The following is a 20,625-nucleotide window of genomic DNA, read 5'->3' on the forward strand; positions in this document are numbered from 1 at the left end:
TTGGGTGTTTTTTATGAGACAATGATAGAAATGTTTGCTTTTCCACTTCTAAACTGGTTTGCAGTCATATGTATTCAGAAATGCTAATGCTATGCTAAAAAAAGCATCTGTAAAATCAAAAGAACTTTCAGGGTTATTAAAATTCATTCATATCAGAGATCTTCAGAAATGTTTACAAGAAGTTACTGACCCCAAGAATAGTTCCCACATAGGTAACTGTTTTGTGAAAGGATTTACATTCCCTGTGCAGTTTCACTTGAATTATTTTTTCTTTCTTTTCTGGAAGTGTTCCGTATGAGTATCCTGCTGCTAAAGAGTTTTATGAGGTAAAGCTGACGTTGTAGTCAATGGTGGTAGAGGTTGAATATTTTCTGTGAAAGTCAATTCAAATTGGCTTTGCAAGCAAGCAAAGAGCTAAATAATTATAAAATTTAGGAAGTTATGTGACATAAATTAGTGATATATATGTTTTAATTACTTTATCTTCATGAACTGAAGTATAATGAATCAAGAAGAAAAAAGAGAGCCGAGGTTTTTTATTTTCCAGGAGCAGTCTGCATGTTCGTGATCTCCCTTTTATTCCCAGTCTCTCAAAATAACAGGGATAGAGGTGCTGAGGAAATACATTTTAGAGAAAAGTAATGTTTTCTAAGAAGTTTAACTTGTTGACAGGGAGATAAGGAGATAGTGCTATCTACATCCTATAGATTTGTTTCTCTTTTAACTAGATATTAATTTAAAAACAAAAAACTAACAAACAAAAAACCTAAAATGTAGACAAATGATTGGCTGAGCTTATGCATTTATTTCTGTACTTGACTTTTTCAGATGTATTCTGAGGATCAGTGAAAATGAAAGGTTAATAAAAAGATACTGGATCTTCCCTCAAATCATACATGATTTTTGAGGCTATTCTCTTTGGTTTCTGTTTATTTAAGGACTTATAAAGGCAAGTTATACAAAGGTACATTTATATCCTATTCTTGTGTAACTCATGGTCCTTAGGCACTTCTGCTTACAGGAATAAGCACTCACCAGATGGCCCATGTGTCAATCCAGCTGTTGTCTTCAGCATGAATTCCTTCGATGGTGCTGTGTCCCAGGACAAATTTGGTGAAAGTCATATTTCAATGTTACATAGAGAATGTTCTGTTAAAGGCACAACACTATACTCTTGTTCTCAAACCATGAGGTTTGTTGAAATACTTAGCAGACTTCTGGGATAAAATAAGAAAAAATGGTTGCCTCTCCATCTTCTTTATTTGCTTGTTTTTTTTTATAAGAGGCACCTGAAAGTAAAATGACTGAAAGTAAATAACGGAAATGTTAAGTGAGAACTCTTTAAAATGCATATTGTTTGACTTCATTACTTGAGTTTGCACAGGAACATCTTGGAGAAGCTGAAGTATATTTTGATTCTGTCTATCCCTACTTTTGTGTAATGACCACAAGTGGAACAACTTAATTTTTTGACAGTTGACAATGTCCATGATGGTGCATCTTGGCCCAGTGGTATGGAATACTGAAGAATTGATGATCTCCATTAAAAATAATTTTCTTCCTCTGTATAAGATGGTCCAAAAATTAACATGTAGCAATTAAAAACATGCTGGGAACTTTGAGACAAAGCATTACATCAAAAGTTGATTACCCACACTCACAAAGCCAAACTGTGAGCCTTTTCCTCTAAAGTGAAACTTGGTGACTGACTCTACGCTGTTTTAAGCAGCAGTCAAAAAATCAGGAAGTTAGAAATATGAAAGGCAATTTGAATTTCAAGTAAATCTTAGAAATATGCTTGTTTTACTTCCCATTTTTCTTGCTTTTCTGAATTTTTTCATGTCAGAAAAGGATGACTGATTGTTGCACATCCTTTCACTCTTAATTCTAATTAAAGGATTCTTTTCTGAAGCTTTTATTTATTTACTTTCATATTAGGTAGACTCGTTTATTCAAGATCTTTGCTTTTCTTCAAAAATATTTGGAAATATTCTGGCTATGTGAAAGCATTCTTTGGTTTGCCTTGTCAAGGCAGGTATAATCTGTCAGAATCAGCTAGGAACATGGAAGAGGTCATCTTACATTAATACCCAGTGTTTGAAAATTCTTCATAAAAATCTCAGTTGTCTTTCTTGATAAATAATATAAATTAGTTGTCTTACTTAGTATGTATTTATCTATATAGAGTATGTCGGGCGTACTGCCCAAGGATGCTGACCATTGCTAAATAACCTCTTGTTATTATGGCTTGATATATCACTGAGTCATGTTCCGATAGCTTGATGATTTGAAGTTGAAGCTCTCTGTGAATTGTAACTTCAAAGTAGTTTTTGATGAGGTTCCTCTTTTTAGGATCTTTTACTGTGTTCAAGTGAAGCAGAATATTTGCAGCAAGAAATAGGAGAGTTGTGAAAGAGCCTGGTAAAACCAAACAAACAGAAAGCAGTGGGAAACTCAATTCTCCCCCACTGAGGAGAACCACAGCAAAGTACAGATGGAAACAACCCATGTAAAGCACTTTGCAGTGGGCTTTTGGGCAATAAAATGCCATGGTGGGCAAGTGCTGCCAAGTAATAAGAGCACAGCCACACTAAGGTAGTTCTGGATTGAACTTTGGAGGAATTACAGTGGGTAATGGGAAAGGAAAATAGGATATGAAGCTTTATAAGGAGGTGTAAGAGCTGGCATTTGGGCTGTGAAGAAGGGATGCTGCTCCCTGTCCCATTGCTTCCTATCACTGTGCGAGCTTTGACCCCTGCACAGAGCTGGGACAGCTTTGGAGCAAGCTGTAGGTCTTTTGTTACCCCTGTAATGCCCCATGTGTAGGGGGCCTGGAGCAGCAGGAGCCTGAACAGGTCCTTTAGGAACATGGTTGGTGGGCAATATTGGTGGTAGGTAGACTAAATGATCTCTGGGGTCTTTTCAAACCTTAATGATTCTATTAAATATGATATACCTGCTTTACTATTATAAGCCTTTGATTTTCATGACAGTGGATAAATTATCTAGAATTGCTTTTTGAGTTTTTAAAGATGATGCTTAAAATTGTTCAAGGTTCCTTTACTTATTTTTACCCTAAAAAAAGTATTTTAACTCATTGTATTTTTCATTGTCAAGATGGTATTTTTAAAATATGGTAACTTCATACATCCCAGCAGAAAGTTTTCAGTACCTTCTCCTTTCAAAATTAATAAAATGTCATCCTGACTTAAAGTAACTTTAAGAACACTTAATTGCCTAGACTGGATGCAGCTGTCTTTGTGAATTATCTCTGTATCAGTAGAGATCAAGATGTTCTTAATTTCAGAGCAGTTATCGCTGCAGCTAAGATTAGAATTTGTCTTGATCTTCCTAACACCATAGTGCGTAAAAAATAATGTAAGAATGAGACACTGCTTAATTTTTCTAACTGTCTGCAGGAACAGATCTTTGAAGGCAGAAAAGCAGTTTAAGTTTTGTAGGCAAGTTAATTCTTAAGCTCACTGAAGGACTCAAATACTTCTTAAGCCTTACTGCTTTTAAACTTACAAATATTTGCAGGTCCTGTAAGTACTCTTTGATGTAATCCCTGAACATTTTCTATTGTTCTACTGTATTTATTTTATATTGTACGCTGAGGAATTTCTTTTAAAAAAATGCACCACATGAAGTAGGCAATTTTTTTTGCTTTTGTCTTACTTCCAGGTTACCTCCATCTAGAGTTTCAGTTTTTCTTAAGCAGTGATCCACCGGTGGTTTTCTGTGTTGCTGCTGCCCCTGCAGTTTCTTCTTCAGCTTCAGGATCCCCTTAGCCCCAAGGATGACAAAGTCACTTGAGTTGGAGGGAACCTCAAGAAATGTCCAGCCATAAGGTTGACCTACTGAGTCCCATCACAAAAGCATGTCCCTTTGTGCCAAGTCCACACATCTCCTTGGACAGGGTCCCCACTACTTCCCTGGGAAGCCCATTCCAGTGCTTGATTAACTTTTCCTTGAAGTAATTTTTCCCAGTGTCCATTCTCTTCTGTTCAATTTGAGACAGTTATCCATGTCTTGTAAATGGCATCTCAGTAGTAGATGTAATGTTCTAGGCGTGGTCTAATGAGTGCTGAGTGAACGACACTACCCTTGATCTGCTGATTATGCTCCAGTTTATACAACCTAGGCTACTTTGTTTTCTGCAGTGGCCCACCTCTCAACTTTTATCTTTTTCATTGTCCAGTTTTCAATTACTAATTTGGCAGAAGGATGTTGTTTGCAACATAGCTTACCCTCTTAGTGAAATCAGGTTCTCAAGATTCATTCTTAGGTATGTAGGTTATAGACCTCCTTTTTAAGAGTGTAATAAATGAGCATGGGTTAGTGAAATAATTAAATAGGGGACACCAAGTCAGTAAGGGAGAGTCATGAGAACTTTTGAAATGCTAGTTTTCCATTTGTTAGCTAGAAATATAGACACTGCTTTTTAACACTTCATTGCAATTAGTGGCCTAACTTTATGGGAAAGAGATTAAGCTGGTTTAAGAGGTGAATTTTGCAGACCAGGTTATAGTCAGTTCCTCTGATTAAAGGAAGGAGTACACTGAAATGTTATGAAAAATGAAGAAAAAAATAGAATTGTTAGAGTTGGAAGGGACCATTGAAAGTCATCTAGTTCAACTCCCCTGCAATGAACAGTGACTGACAGTTTCAATTGCCTAGAAACTGCATGAGTGTATAGTCCAGGGTGGAAGACTTGTAACAATAGATTATTCTGTCACCACAGACCCTGCTACAGTGTCTGTCCCCTACTTTCTTATAGCCCCTCTTTAAATACTGAAAGGCCGCTATCAGATCTCTTCTGAGCCTTCTCTCCTCCAGGCTGAACAGCCACAGCTCCCTCAGCCTGTCCTTGTAGGAGAGGTGTTCCATCCCTTGGATCATTTGTGTGGCCCTCCTCTGGATGTGCTCCAACAGGTCCGTGTCTCTCCTGTACTGAGGACTCCACATCTGGATGCAGTATTCCAGGTGAGGCCCCACCAGCGTAGAGTAGAGGGGCAGGATCACTTTCCTTGCCATGCTGGCCACACTTCTTTTGGTGCAGCCCATGATACGGTTGGTGTTCTCAGCTGTGAGGGCACACTTCTGGCTTTTGTTCAGTTTACTATCCAGCAGTACTCCCAGATCCCTTTCAGCAGAGCTCCATCTTTACGTTCCGCAGCTGATACTGACTGCCCAGATGCAAGACCTTGCACTTGGCTTTGTTGAACCTCATGAGGTTCTCCTGGGCAGACTGCTTGAGCCTGTATGGGTCTTTCTGGATGGCATCCTATCCCTCAGGCATGTTGTTTGCACCACACAGCTTGGTGTCATCCACAAACTTGCTGAGGGCGCACTCAATCCCAGTGATGTTAGCTGAGGAATGTGAGCAGAGAGGACTGTAGATCAGTGCCTCCCCAGGGCACTCCTGTGCATCCAGCTGGGCTTGCTGGCTCAGCAGTATACTGCTCCAGAATGGTGACACCTTGTATGACTCTGGTCTCTCTTTTTTGGTACTGCAAGAATGTGAAGAGACACAGCTGAGCCAGAGCAAGGGGACTGAAAGGACCCTACTGCAAGGCAAGAACTGACAGGGAAGCAGGGTTGAAATGGTGCCAGAAACACAGGGCTGGGATAGCAAGATCCAAGAATTAGGAATAAAAAGAGGGGGAAGGCTGGGCTCTAGGAGAAGGAGGCAGCAAGGAATGGGTCTGAGCTAGAATTGGTTGCAGCTCCTTATGGTGGAGCCCAAGACAGCTGCTGAGGCTTACTATATACTTAATATCAGAGCAGTGCAGGAATTGCAATCCCAGGTTAGTCTTTAACTCTGCAGAGGGCCCAAGGGCTGCTGCGTGCAGCACAGCTCCAGTGGGGCTGGTGGAGGCTGCACACTGCCTGCTGCCCAAGGCCTGGCAGTGCTGTCAGGTGTGAGCACTTGCTTGCTGTCAGGCGTGTGCCTTCAGCACAACCTTCCTCTTGGCTGTACGTGTGTGCCAGACACACAGAAATACATGTTCATGCTACATACTTGTTTGTATCCAGCACTTTGCAAAAATTACTTAGAATCTTTTACTTTATATAAATGTACTGTTAAATTTAGAAGTAAGTGTTCCATTTCATTATAAATGGCACGCTTCATTGAACAGCGATCAGCAAAGGATTTTAAAACAATCTAATAGCATTCCTTCAAATGATCTATGGTAACTAAAATTTGCAGTGCCTTTCATGGCTGTGAGCTTGAACCAGTAGCTCCAGTAAAAATTGTGGAACATTTCACACAGTTGCTTTGCTCAGGCTTCTCAAAAACTTTTCTCATCAAGGCAAAGAGCTATTGAAACAATCCAGAGCAGTCCTTTCATCTTCTTGTAGCACAATAGACAATTGTCTGAAATGTCTTCCCAACATTTTGATTAGTAAAAGCACTGAGCAGATTTGTATGTTCCTATGTAGGTGCTAGCAAATAAAAGCTGATGAGTAGACTGTAAAAAAGAAGAAAAAAGAATTATAAAATAGAAAGATTGGAGGAAATGACCAACAATTTCAATTGCCTGGAAACTGCATGAGTATATAGTCCAGAGTGAAAGACTGGTAACAGTAGATTAAAGTAATGGGAAACATATAAACTCCCTTTGAATTAGAAGTTCCAAGGCAGTTTCTTTCAAGAAACAGTGTGAGAGCAGTTGTAGCTCGATGTGACCTGCAGCCACAGAGCAAGAGGTTGGGAGCTCTGCAGGGGCTATTGCATTAGGAGGCAGAATAGGTATTTGTTTCTCAACTTTAACAATCTTGAATTCATCACTGCAGGAAAATAATTTATTGCAGTCCCAAAGTATTGGTGCAAACACCAAGCATGTCTTTTTGTTACTGATTCCAACTGATGATTTTAATACTATAGAGGAAAGGATTTTAAGTAACTCTCAAACTTATTTGCTAGATTCTGTAACCATGAAGTTTATTCTTTTCTTCAGCACAACAAAATAAGACAAGATCATCTTACTATTAAAAATGCCAGAGTGCATTTTCATCAAGCCCTCTGCTTGCAGCACACTGCCCGCTATTGAAATATCTGCAGGCGGGGAAGTTTTATTGCACTATGGGTCATAAAGTCTGGTGTCTGGTCTGCATTATGTGAGTCTCAGTTGAAGTAAGATAGACGTACATTTCCAGCAAAGGGAAAGTTGGGACATAATTTTCCTCTTGCAGTAGCTGTTATTAACATAATGATAATGATAATAATAACAATAATAATAATGATTATTATTGCACAGTAGGGAGGTGTGCTTCTCTACAGAGTAGGCCTTATGATGATCCAAAGAGGGGGGAGCACGTGAGGTTCTAGTATTAAATGTAGAGGTTGGTGGTCCTACATGTAGCAGGGGGGGTTGGAGCTTGATGATCCTTGAAGTCCCTTCCAACCCAAGCCATTCTATGATTCCCTTGCTGTCTCCATGTCTGTGCTTTCTACTGATGGAAACCAAATGGAGGGGAGTTGCTGGGTCTGAGGATCCAGCCTGGGTCCTGCTGTAACAACTAGCCATGAGGACATGGGTTAGTGGGCACAGTGGTCATGAGTTGATGGCTGGACTAGATGATCTTAGTGATCTTTTCCAATCTTAATGATTCGGTGATTCTATGGGGACAGGGTGGCCCTTCTGGGTGCTCCCAACTTGCTGGCTGCTGCAGCAAGATGCAGGGAAAGCAGGGCAGCAGGAGGAGACGTGCCAGCTGTGTCTCAGTGAGTGGATGGTACTTGATTAATAATGAATGACCTTTTCAGTCTAACAGTTGGTCTCATACAGTAGGTGACTTTTGGCATAAAAAAATAAGTTGAAACTCAGTGGAATGAGACCAAGGAAACAAATGAAATGTCTGAAGTTCTAATGCCTTTGGGCAACTTTAGACAAAATAACTGAAGAAAGGATTGTGTAAAATTGTGCAAAAAAAGTTGCATTTTACAGTCAGTGAAGTGGACAGTTCATTAAAATCAATATTCGCACAATGTAAATGCCATTTTACTTTTGAGGTGGAGAGCAGGGCAGCAGTATGGAAACTACCTTATATGGAATTGCAGTTTCAGAAACAGATGTAAAACTGAAATACCATAATAGCTTCTATCAGACAAGCAGTATTTCCTTTTGCCTTTTGTGCTGCAGGTACTGAAACTCTAACATGCAATACACTAAAAATTATAATCTGGATTTTATCTAAATCAAGTTATATATAAGGTCAAAAGTACACTGTTGGGGTTAGAAACCAGCAAAACAATTTGACATAGACTCGATGGATGAGTTGGAGAGATTTGTTTTATTGAGGTATCTGGCAAGGTACACAATTTAGTTTCATTTTCTAGATTTTGCTGTGCAGAATATTAACAGTTGTGAGACTGTAACTAAGAGAATGTGTAAGTATTTCACAGGGCTTTCAAAAATAAATATTTTACATTAAGACGCGAATATGAAAAGATGAAGTTAATTTCAATTCTAAAACATCCAGAAATAGTAAGGGCCAAATAATATTTCTGTGTCCTCTGGCTCAATCTAAAATACTTTCTGAGAGATACTCTTACATGCAACAGAGAAAAAAGAGGCATGATAATAACCTGGTAATAATTTTTCCCCTTATATTTCCAGAATTACTTGCTTTTAATTTGCTTTTGTTGTCATAGCAATTCTTAAATGTCTATCACTAGGTTATTGTTACTTGCTGGCTTCTTAAAGAATAAAAGTACAATTAGATTGTTTTATTTATGAAAATGTCTGATTTGTTATGTACAGTACATTTCTACCAAAAAAAAATATCTTTAAGAACTGGAAAATTATTTTTCCAGGTGTAGAAGTAGAGCAGACAAAACCATAACCACAGGTTTTAGAACCTGTGAGCATGCTGCAGAATGGCTCTGTGCAGTGCTGATAGCATTTGTTGCTTATAAGTATTTAATTTGGAAAGGCTCATTTCCACTGACTGTGTGGGGAGCTCAGCAAGGGATCTGGTGGGTCGAGATCTGTCATTCTGTGGTGACCACAAGTAATTATTTGTCCCTTAATTGGGATGCAGTTAACAATTCCATGAATGATTTACATCTGATAGTGTGCTCATTTTCCCTAAGGACAGCCACATCAGAATTGTAGGGCTAACAGTGTGCTTCACAGGGTCACTAGCAATGGTGAGGCTGAGGGGGCCCCATTGGTTCCCACTGGTGGGTGGGTATTAGGAACAGGTTCTTCATTAGAGGCTGATGGGCAAGGCCTCGAGCTGCCAGAGTTCAAGGACTGTTTGGACAGCACTCTCAGACACAGAGTCTGAATTTTGGGTGGTCCTGTGTAGAGCCGGGAGTTGGACTGGATCACCTTGTGGATCCCTTCCACCTTGGGATGTTCTATTATTTTGTGAGTACAGACAGGTTCCAGAAGGCACTCTGTTTTGTCTTCTCCAAAAATCTGAGTTGCTGTTTGAAAAGAATTACTGCAAGAGAGGTTTAATGTTCCTCCATCTTTGATGGTCAGAACAGTTGTTAAATTATTGTTTTTACATTCCCAAATCAGTAAAAATACATACCATCTTCATGAAACAAAAATATTAATAGTGTCAAAAAAAAAAACCTTCAATACATGTTATACCCTTTAAATGATGTAATCAGAAAAATCCTCTGTGAATTTAGGGCTGGCTGAGTGCTCTCCCACACCTTAGGGCTGAAGAAGAGAGTGGTGACAGGTCTGTAAATGAACCCAAATACTGGAAATCAGGATGGGTCAGGGAGGCAGCTGCAGTATTGGCAACAATTTTAGACAAACATGCAGCCCAGGTTGTGCTCGGTCATTGCCTGCAGCAGGTGTGCACTGTAACCTGCTCAAGCACTTCTTCTTGTCTTTGGTTCATTTATCTGTTTTAAAACAGGCAAGATAACTCATTATTTCCAGGTGCAATATCCATTTCTAGCAGGTACTCAAATGCTATTCTGAAATGCTGCAGTCTTCCTGATTAGTTCCCAGTGTTCCTTACCACTTCTAAGGGACAGAAACAAATGATCTGTGGACTGCACATAGTATGGTTTTTCAAAAACTGTAAAGAGGATCTGAGTCCTCTACTTTTGGGGATTGCTACTCCCCAGGAGTTCGAGGTTTTTTTTCCCTTTTTTTTCTTTAAATCCTGCTGGTGCTGTACTTTACATACTTTCATGCTGTCCTCATTCACTGTCAGCTTGGTGCTCATTGGCAGTTTGTCCTGCAGAACTGTTTTCCTGAAAAGATTATGAATAGCAAACCACTGCATTGCTGTGTACACAGAAATGTCTGCTCATGAAGAGGAAGAGGAAAAATCTCTATTTATTTTATATGCACGAGGTGCAGTGCAGAGTGCCAAAGACTTAGCATTTCTTTAGAGTTTACTGGTGTATCAAGAACAAATACTCATATTTTGGTCAAATCAAACCCAGATACCTCTGCACAACTCTGCTTAATAGAACATACGCCTCTGCTGATGGCCAGTCACCTGCTGGTTTTCTGGTGACAGCATACGGACACAAGTGAGAACATTTGAGGCATCTGTACATTATTAGCGCAAATAATCTCTAGCTCTCTAGTCCCATTTCTTTAGTCTCACATCCATTCGGACTTCCCAATGCAGAAGGCCATGGGCTTTGATTGTTTGCAGAGCTACATCATGATGTCTTTAACTTGGATAATCTCATCTATCCCTATAAAAAAAGAAAAGTGCTATCATTTGTCAACCAGAAGTTCTGGTAAATAGGCTAGGCCCCAGAAGAGACACGCTTTTTGTAGGCAGTGTGAAGCTCATCTGCTTCCTGGTCAATCTTTCATGAGCCCAGCAGCCGCAGGTGCGTCACCGTCCCCGCTGTGCTGTTGTGCACTGGTGAAACAGCTGTGGTGAGAGCACTGTGCGATGGGGCAGACGTCTTTGCTCGGGTTGGTGAAACCCTTGGAGAGCTGGATGTTTGTACAAGTTAACTTATGGATGAAACCGCAGAGCTAATCACTTGAATTGGATATCAAAGCAGAATAAAATTAATATGAAGCAAGACATTTTTTGTATTCTCTACTAGTTAAAAACTTCACTTTAAAGGTTCAGGCAGTCTGGTGACACAGGCAGTTTAGATGCCATCAGGGACCATCGCCATAGCTGATCTGTGGAAGTGCCACTGACAACATCTCTGTCCCTTTCCTCTTGCAGTATCGGTCAGGGCGGGATGCTCAGCGAGGCTCAGACAACGTTTCCAATAAGTCCTCAGACAGCGATGTCAGCGATGTCTCGGCAGTGTCTCGGACGAGCAGCGCTTCTCGTTTCAGCAGCACGAGCTACATGTCCGTCCAGTCAGAGCGGCCTCGGGGAAACAAGAAAATAAGGTGAGCACAGGGAGCTCTGGGGCAGCCATAGCTGTGGGGTTTCAGTAAATGGGCACTTCAGTATTTGTGATTGAGAAGAATGTATTGCTGAAGTTGGAGTTGGCAGGAAATATGCACAATACCGCTTTAAATATCCTTTTCATCTCATGCTTTTTGAATTTATTGTGGTATTTGTTTTTAGCAAAGTTTTGTCATTTTGACTTACGATAGCATATGTTTAGCAACAAATGTATGCTATCAGCAAGCATGCTTAGACATGCTTCCTGGTAACAGTTGTTGTAAAATAGTCAAGATAGCTGAAAAGAAAGCTTAAGATCAAATTACTGACAATGCCAGAGACATGTTAATGCACTTTTTAAACTAGAGCTGCTAACTGTTACAGAAGTCTGTGTTAATACTACAGACCCTGGTCCAGCTCAACAGAAGGCATAACACCATTCAGTCGTCAGCAAGGTGTGCTCAGCGTCTGTGAGCAAAGCATCTCCTTTGCATGCCCCTCCTGCACTGTCGGTGGAGCTTTGACTGCAGAACGAACAGAAAATAATTTTTCTCAGCAGGTGTAACCCACCCACATCTGTCAGCAAAATTCAGTGCCAAAGATCTGTCCCCTGGAGAGAAGTAATGCACTTCATAAGATATTTTCAACATCAGTTTCTATGGGCAATGTTAGGATATTGTTTCTGTCCAATGGTTATACTTCCTTTTATAAAGGAGATCTATTGCTATGCAGCTTCTATTGAAAGAGGGCCTTAGAGGCTGTCCTAAGAAAACATCCCAGTGTAAAGCTTTTCTGGTGCAGGCTGGAGGGTTAGCCAGCATGACTTAATTTGTGGCTACTTCCATCTTTCAGTTTTTGTTTCATTCCTTCTATGTTTCCTTTCTTTTGAGTCCATGCATGCTCTTCTCTGTGGCCCTAACTTTATTTTATCCTTTTCTTTTTTCCTTTTGCATGCCTTGCTCAATTTTTTTGTTGACTTCAGAAGGACAAGGAATTTAGAGGAAAAAAAAGAGGGAGGGTTGGAAGGGGATGAACAAGATGAAATATTTCCTGAGGAGGAGGAAAAAGAGGAGGAGGAGGAAAAAGCAAAGGAGCAAGAAACTGATGAAAAAGAGCAAGGGCAAGAGGTGGCAGAGAATGGTGATCAGGAAGAAACCAAGGGCTCAGGGCAAGATGAAAAAGCTCAAGAGGACCAAGCTGAGGAAGGGAAAGAGGATGACAGGTAAAACATTTCTAGTTCTGAAGACCTACTGACCTGCTTCCTGCTGTACCTGAACCCTCCCTGCCTTCCTTTTCTTTTCCTTTCCTTTCCTTAGTTTATTGTCTATGGTTTCTGTCGCTTCTTTTGCTTTCAGCTGTGATGATTTCATGTTGAAACAAGTTTTAGTCTCAGCTTCAGTGAACTTGTTCTGCTAGCAAATGATGCAGCACACTAACTCAATGCATCATTTCATATGCAGCTGCAGCATATTATTTTTTAGATTGTTTTAGACTAGAGCTTGAGTTTGACTATAATAAACAATAGAAATTGTAAGATGCCTCTTTATATTACCTGCTTGAATTATTGGTCATGGACAAATCCTTTCTTGAGTTATCAATATCAAAACCATCTTTACTTTTTTTTTTTTTTTTTTTTTTTTGTGTGTGTGTGTGTGTATGTGGCAGTAGTAAAGAAAAGAATTTGAATATTTTTCCTTTTCACATGGGCTGATAAATGTGCATATTGATGGATAATTGACGTGGATAAGCAGAGTTTTTCCTTTTCTTCCACTCTATATGAATAGCTGTTGTGGGTTGCTGCACTATGAAGGGGTCATGCAGCTCTGCTGCTGTATTGTGTCCAGAAGTATTTCAGCACAATTGGCTCTCATTTTATCAGACAGCATTTTAGATTTACACACTGTACCACAATTCCTTTGAACCATGACTTCTAATGCAAATCAGTGACATTTTATATTGCAAAATCCATGTAATTTGCATTATGAGAAATACAATGTTCTTTCCTTCTTCATTTGTAAAAAAATGACTTTGAGTTTTGCTGAAACACATCAGAAACTCTCAGGAAAAAAAAATACTTTTCCCAGTAAATGCCTATAGATAGCTTAAGCTTGACAAGCTGTTCTAATACATGTTAAAGCGCTCTGCTGCATTCCATTTCCATTGCTGCATATATCCACATGTACATGCCTGTACATACTCACACATGCAGACACACACAGTCACTTCTTTTATTTCAAACAAATAATTACTCACATAAAGTGTTCTGATAGACTCTTCCAAGTGGAGATGAATGAACTAAGTCGCCTGTGGTAGAATGGAGCAAAAGTCATAAAAAAAAAAAATCAAAACGTGTAGTGTTCCATCTGGGGTGGTATGGGGCAATACTGCCACTCACTGTATGTGTTGCCATCATTCCTTCACTCGTGTGAACACCTTCTAAATCTCAGCAAAAACATCTGTTTAGAAACAGCTGTCTTTAAGACTGCCTTAGCATGCTTGCTCCAAGGACTGCTAAGCAAATCTTTTGGTAGTATGGGAAAGAATACTTTAAGGAACCTTTTTCTCTCCTGAATCTCATTAAGTTTCCATTTTAGGGGGACCATAAAGTCCAGCCTTTTACAAAGCAGGTCTCTATTCCCAGTTTACAACTTTCATTCAGGTTACCCTTCAGCCAAAAATGCTGCCCCTCACAGAAAATAAAGTCTTCTTTGAGAAGGAGTTTCTTTTTCTCCGTGCCAGCTCATCCCTCTGCCTGGTGGCTGCTCTCAACCTCCAGGAAGGCAGAGAAGTCAGGATCCCTTCTTGGTATGAAACAAGGCATCTCTGCAGCTGCTCTTAACAACTTCCAAAAATACTCAACACCAGTGTTGAACAGTCAACAAAGCATCATTTAATAATTAACCATATCAATAGGTATTTACAGTACCCAACAGAACTGAAGCAGCCATCTCATCCAGCAAAGAACAGTAGACAATTACCTCCTAGATCCTGAGATTTTGGGCATCAAAAAAAGCTGTAGAGGAGATGGGAATTTGTATTCACGGGCGTTGAGCAGCAGTCACCTTTCCTCTGGGGAGCTGGGAGACAAAGGGGCTGCTCTCTCCATCATCAAAAGTGAGTTCTTTAAAGGCACATTATGCCTCAATATTGTACATTTCAAAGTCACCATGCTTATACATTTTGTGAGTAATGCTAATAGTCACACTAATGGTTGCAGTCTGCTGAGATGATAGGTGGGTTCAAAGTAGCTTAAATGACCATGAAGACAGATATCCATCATGACTGCATCCCTTGCTTGTTTCATAGAGTCACTCAGTGCAATAAACTGCATTCGCTCTTGGAGCACTGGAATACAATAAGTCAATCAATCTTTTTGGCAGCAATAGCTGCAAAGTCAGATTTTGCCTCCGCTAAACCTCTTGGAACTACAAATTGGCATATGGTTGATGTATAGAAAAATCATAACTATGCTCCTTCTTGGCAATGCATGCTAGTAAACAGAAAGCATGGATCAAGCTTCCCTGCTGCAGTTTTTGAAGACTCCTTATGTATTCTTATCTGACATTATTCTTATTTCAACTCCCTCCTGCAATAACTGGCATATGAAATGTGAGAGTGGATTCAATATGTGAACGAACAGAAAGGGCAGAGATGTGAAATTGCAAGTATCTGCAAGTCACAAAAATGTGGACCTAATATGAAATTAGAATTCAAAGTGCTGTCCAAAGAGCAAAGTCTAACTGACATGCACTGTCCATGTGACTGGGAAAAGGAGCAGAGAGGTCTTGAAGGGAAATACTGAATTTACTGATACTGAGTTGAGATTCATGATTCACAGAATCACAGAATCACAGAATGGCCAGTGTTGGAAGGGACCTCAAGGATCATCAATCTCCAACTCCCCTGCCACATGCAGGGCCACCAACCTTCCCATTTAATACTAGACCAGGCTGCCCAGAGCCTCATCCAATCTGACTTTGAACACCTCAGGGGACGGGGCATCCACAGCCTCTCTGGGCAGCCTGTTCCAGCACCTCACCACTCTCTCTGTAAAGAATTTCCCCCTGATATCCAACCTAAATCTTCCCTCCCTCAACTTAAAGCCATTTCCCCTTGTCCTGCAGTTGTCAACCCTATCAAAGAGTTGTTTCCCCTCCTGGTTGTAGGCTCCCTTTAGATATTGAAAGGCTGCAATGAGGTCACCCCACAGCCTTCTTTTCTCCAGGCTGAACAAGCCCAGCTCCCTCAGCCTGTCCTCACAGGGGAGGTGCTCCAGCTCCCTGATCATCTTTGTGGCTCTCCTCTGGACCCTCTCCAACAGCTCCCTGTCCTTCTTGTACTGGGAGCTCCAGACCTGGACCCAGTACTCTAGATGGGGCCTAACAAGGGCAGAGTAGAGGGGGACAATGACCTCCCTGTCCCTGCTGGCCACCCCTCTTTTGATGGAGCCCAGGATTACATTTGCCTTCTGAGTTGCAAGGGCACACTGCTGGCTCATGTTAAGTTTTTCATCTATCAAGACCCTCAGGTCCTTCTCCACAAGGCTGCTCGTGAGGAGCTACCAGACAGAGAGATGTTAGTGTAGGCAGAAGGAGGCAGGGGAGAAGGGAGGCAGTTTTAATTGCAGAAGCAATATTTTGATGTACTGTTGGTAAGCAAATGTTGATTTAGGAACAGCAATATAGGGGACAGTAAATACTGCCCTGAGACCATCACAGCCATCTGGCCGAGCAGAAAATTTAAGTCTACTCAAGCAGATGTTAAATGGAAGATTAGAGAGAGGAAAATTTGAGACATGGTATAGCAAAGCAAAGCAGTGACTAATACAGTTCTGAAATCTTAAGATGTCATTAAAGACCTTGCCAGGTGCAGTTTCAACTGAACAAACACAAGCAGTAAAATTTGTTTGTTTAGAAAGTGTTTGAAATGGGAGTGGAAAACAGGAGCTCAACAGAGTTATTTTAAACAATGCGAATATTTTTTCTTTCAATTAACACGGGTGAAAAGGAGAAAGGGGATATGACTGTACTTGTAGAACTGATGAGAGCAAGACCAGAGGTTTGTTCTACTTTCTAAAGGGATATGTTAAAGCATGCTTCTACAATTTGGGGAAAAAGACAGCGGTGATATATATATATATACGTATATATATAGGAAGGCGACACAAGTAAAGAATGAAAGTTTACAGTGGAGAAAGTCAGCTGGATTGTAATTTTGCAGAATTAATCAAAGATACAAGAAACAGTGCAGTATGTAGTTTTAAGTAATGGGATTGTTCATACAAAAAACTTTCTCTTCCTAATAGTTCTTCATGCTCTCTTTGACCTTTCCTTTGTGGGATGCAATTTCATCTCAAATTCAATTTCTAGTATCTTTTGTGTCATTCAGTCAAAAAAAAAAAAATCTTCAAAGAATTTAATTATGTAGGTTTTAAAACTGGTGCCTGATGAGTATTTGTTCCTTGGTTTTTCATTGTATTGTAATCTTTGTATTTCAGTTTTTATGTGACTTCTACTGCGATTGCAGCTATTATCAGTTAAATGCAGTGTTTTGTAGTCTCTGCTAGCTGCTCCATAGAGGTGGAAACTAGTAATGCTTTTTGAAAATCTATATTCTGGTAAAAATATCAAAAGTTGTGCAAAAGCCAAAAAGCATCAAAAATCTATTTTCAGTATATTTGCGTTGTTTGATTTCTCAAAACGTTTCAGAAAATTTGTAGTGATTGTTCCAACTAAACTAATGGATGAAGGAAGTTAATTCTGCCCAACCAACTAAACTAATGGATGAAATGTATTAATTGTGCCCAACCTTTCTTGCCAAACAGGCCACATGCTTGCAATGGCTGTGAAAGCTGCAGCCTGAGACCCTTTTGAAACTGCATAATACTTTAGCTAAGTTGCAGTGTATGAAATCTGTACCCAATAGCAATGGTTTCCTAGAAAAAAAAACGATCTGTGCTTCTGTTAGTCAGCTAAACCATACCCTTTTAGTAGGTCAGACCCTTCTTGAAGCACAAAACAGGGTTTGCAAGGTGGTAAAGCCTAGGTCATGGCCTCGTTACAGAGGGAAAAAGTGTGATCAGAAGCATGCTTCCTCTCAAGAGTAATGAGCTTGGGCCCTGCCAAATGGGGCTGCAGTCAGGATGAGGTATGAGGCCACCAGCCTCCCCCAACCCCTTCCTGCTGTGAGACCAGCCCTGATCCTGGTATGGGATGAGGGGGACTTCTTGACTTTGCTGTAGCTCTTAGCCCAAGGAGTTTCTTAACCATCGCAAAAAGTGTTCTTGCCATTCCTGGGATCAGACTGGCAAGCTGCCATACAACATCAAGGGAGGTTTAAGTTGGATATCAGGAAAAAGTTATTCATTGGAGAGTGATCAGGCACTGGAACAGGCTACACAGTGCAGTGGTCATGGTGCTAAGTTTCCAGAGTTCAAGAAGTGTCTGGACGAAGTCTCAGACATTTGCTCTTATTTTTGAGTGATCTTGTGTTGAGCCAGGAGTTGGACTTGATCCTTGTGGGTCCCTTCCAACTTAGGATATTCTGTGATTCTATGATTCTAACATTCACTAACTCTTTTCAAATTCAGAATGCTTTGTTAATTTGAGAGGCTGGCGCACGTATAATGGACAGAGACCTGAAACAAAAAGCAGCAACTTAAAATCTTTGTTCTTCTAATGTAACTCTTCTGTATGCTTCTCATTAGATAACCAGATGGCTGCTTAAATACAGCTGGTCTGTGTCTCTGAAATCAAAGTCCCTATTTTCTATTTTCCAGTAAGATTAGAATTATTGGGCTATACAGAGTTTGGTAGCAGTTAATGACAAATGACCGTATTTCAAATAAGGATTCAAACCCATTGTTTTTTGATGTAAATTTTAAAACTTAATTTAGTATTCTACTTTCAAGAGATAAAAATCCATACAGCAACTGCATCTGTAGCAAGGGACGCAATAATTTGACTGTTTCACGTTTTAAACTTTGGCAGATGATGTATAGAAGAAAATTATCTTTGGCTTCTGTAGAAATTATTGAAAAGGACACAATATCAGTGGTTCAGAAAGGAATTGTATTAGTTCATATATTATTAGTGACATCTGTACTGAGAGCAGAATATAAGTCATTTAAGAAATCTAGCAATGTCACCTGTTTTTGAGTTAGTCATCACTACCTATCAAAACTTTAGAGACCTGGTTTCCTGGAAAAGGTACAAAATACTTACAGATTTCTCTACAGATGGTAGACTTAGTTTTATCTGCTGGGAAATACTAAAAAAATGAATTTGGAAGTACACATTATTAACAGGCAAAGAGTGAAAATACTTCATTTGAAATGGACTACAGTTCAGACTTTTTGTGTTTGACAACAGTGCAGTATTGTTGAGAATGCTTCCATCTCCATGAAACACAACCTGCAGTTCAGCCTCCATGGTGCATCAGCTCCAACTTATGATTCAGAAAGCACTGATATACTTATGTCACTTAAGGTCACTCAAAAACAGTGCATCAGTAGGCTTTAAAATATAGAAGTGCAGATGAAAAGCCCTAGAGACATGCAAGAAGTAGAGATAATCAAAAGAAATAAACTGAGGATTTGAAACAAATCAAAATCACATAATCAAAGAATGGCTCAGGTTGGAGGGGGACTTAAAGATCACCTAGATCTAACCTCCCTGCCCATGGGTATGGTTGCCACCCACCAGATCGTGCTGCCCAGGATCCCATCCAACCTGGCCTTGGATGCTGCCAGGGATGGGGCATTTACAACTTCTCTCGGCAGCCTGTGCCAGCACCTTACCACCCTCTGGGTAATAATTTCTTTTTAAAATCTAACCTAAATCTCCCCTTTTTTAGTTTAAAGTCATTCCTGCTTGTCCTATCAGACTGTAAAAAAATTGGTCCCCCTCCTGCTTGTAAGCTCCCTTCAAGTACTGGAAGGCCCCAGTGAGGTCTCCACAAAGCCTTCTCTTCTCCAAGCTTAGCAAGTCCAACTCCCTCAACCTTTCTTCATAGGAGAGATGCTCCAGCCCTCTGATCATCTCTGTGACTCTCCTGTGGACCTGCTCCAACAGTTCCACATTCTTCCTATACTGGGGTTCCCAGGCTTATCTGATGTTTAGGTTGCCTGACTAAACATCTGAACATTTTGGTTCAATACTCTCACTGTACCTGCGTAATAGTCATATTCAGCCTATGAAGTCCATAAAGTGCTACCTAAACAAGCATTTTCTCCAAACATACATAGCATGTAAGTGTACATAGTCCCTCAGCAAGGAGCTCTGGCCATGGGCCTGTGCTCCATAGGTAGGAAACTTGCAGACCTGGGTTCAGAAAGATGCATGGCAAGTTTCCTCACTACCTTTTCTTTTTCTGATGCTCTTAAGTTTTCTGTATGGCTTTCCAGTTTTCCCCAGAGGCCCAAAGTGACTCAAAGTCATTTTGTCAAAGTGACAGAAGTCAGACAGGCAAGATCATGATGTCCCAGATAATGTCTCTTCGGCTGAGGTAATTATGGCTTCAGATCTCTTGCTCGTGTCCATTTAGCTCTCGGTCCCAGAAGATCAATTCAGAGAGATGCTATAGGTATGAGAAATGTTAGCAGTGTCTATTCTGACCCTGATTTTCTGGAGTCCTCAAGCAACCTGAATTTGCAGGGGAAGACATAAATGTCAGAGCTGCTTTATTGTTTAGATTCCCCCCACCATACACATGAGCAGTGTAAAGTGATGAGGAGTGAAGCATAGCCAGGTTCTACAGCGCTGATCAAAGCTTTTTTGTCTTCCATGAGTCAAGTATAGAGGCAGCTTTAGTCAAATCCATGTTTGCCTACAGCCATTGATTTGAATAATGGCTTTTCAGGACAGCTATTTCTTCCCTGTGCATTTTGTGATCTTCTCCTGATATACTCTCAGTAGCACATCCAATCCAATTCTTATACTACTTTCTTCCAAAGTTTTCCAGCTGTTAATGTGTTTTTCCCAAAGAGGAAATTGTCCTTATAGACAATTTCAGTTTAGTGAGTAAAGATGCTAAATCATGGTTCCATCCCGAGGATGTCTTTTATCTCTATGTATTTTTGAAAATTTCTACTTTGAAATTTGATTTTTTCTCCCTTTAGGATTTAATTTTACAATATTTCTCAGATTATTTTGGGTTATGCATTCACAGTGAACTTAAAATTAGGTTTATCAATTTACTGCTTGTTTTTAATTTCAGCGAGCTCTTTTCATTTCTTCAAGAAATAAATCGGAGTTGTTTTAAGCAAGTTTG

The 20,625-nt window shown here is 40.2% G+C and overlaps 1 protein-coding gene across 17 annotated transcripts in view; it reads left to right on the forward strand.

Moving 5' to 3' along the window:
* Nucleotides 1–20,625, forward strand: part of RIMS2 (regulating synaptic membrane exocytosis 2) — a 434,744-nt gene that overhangs the window by 353,057 nt on the left and 61,062 nt on the right. For 16 of the 17 annotated variants that reach the window (XM_085221546.1, XM_085221549.1, XM_085221536.1 and 13 more), the window contains one exon: nucleotides 11,185–11,357. In XM_085221546.1, coding sequence (XP_085077672.1) covers nucleotides 11,185–11,357 — 173 coding nt within the window. Of the gene's footprint in view, nucleotides 1–11,184; nucleotides 11,358–12,337; nucleotides 12,578–20,625 lie in introns of all 17 variants that reach the window. The other variant, XM_085221552.1, reaches the window with a different exon arrangement.

This window comes from Meleagris gallopavo, chromosome 3, assembly GCF_905368555.1.
Source record: "Meleagris gallopavo chromosome 3, MGAL_WU_HG_1.1, whole genome shotgun sequence".
NCBI classification, from domain to species: Eukaryota; Metazoa; Chordata; class Aves; order Galliformes; family Phasianidae; genus Meleagris; species Meleagris gallopavo.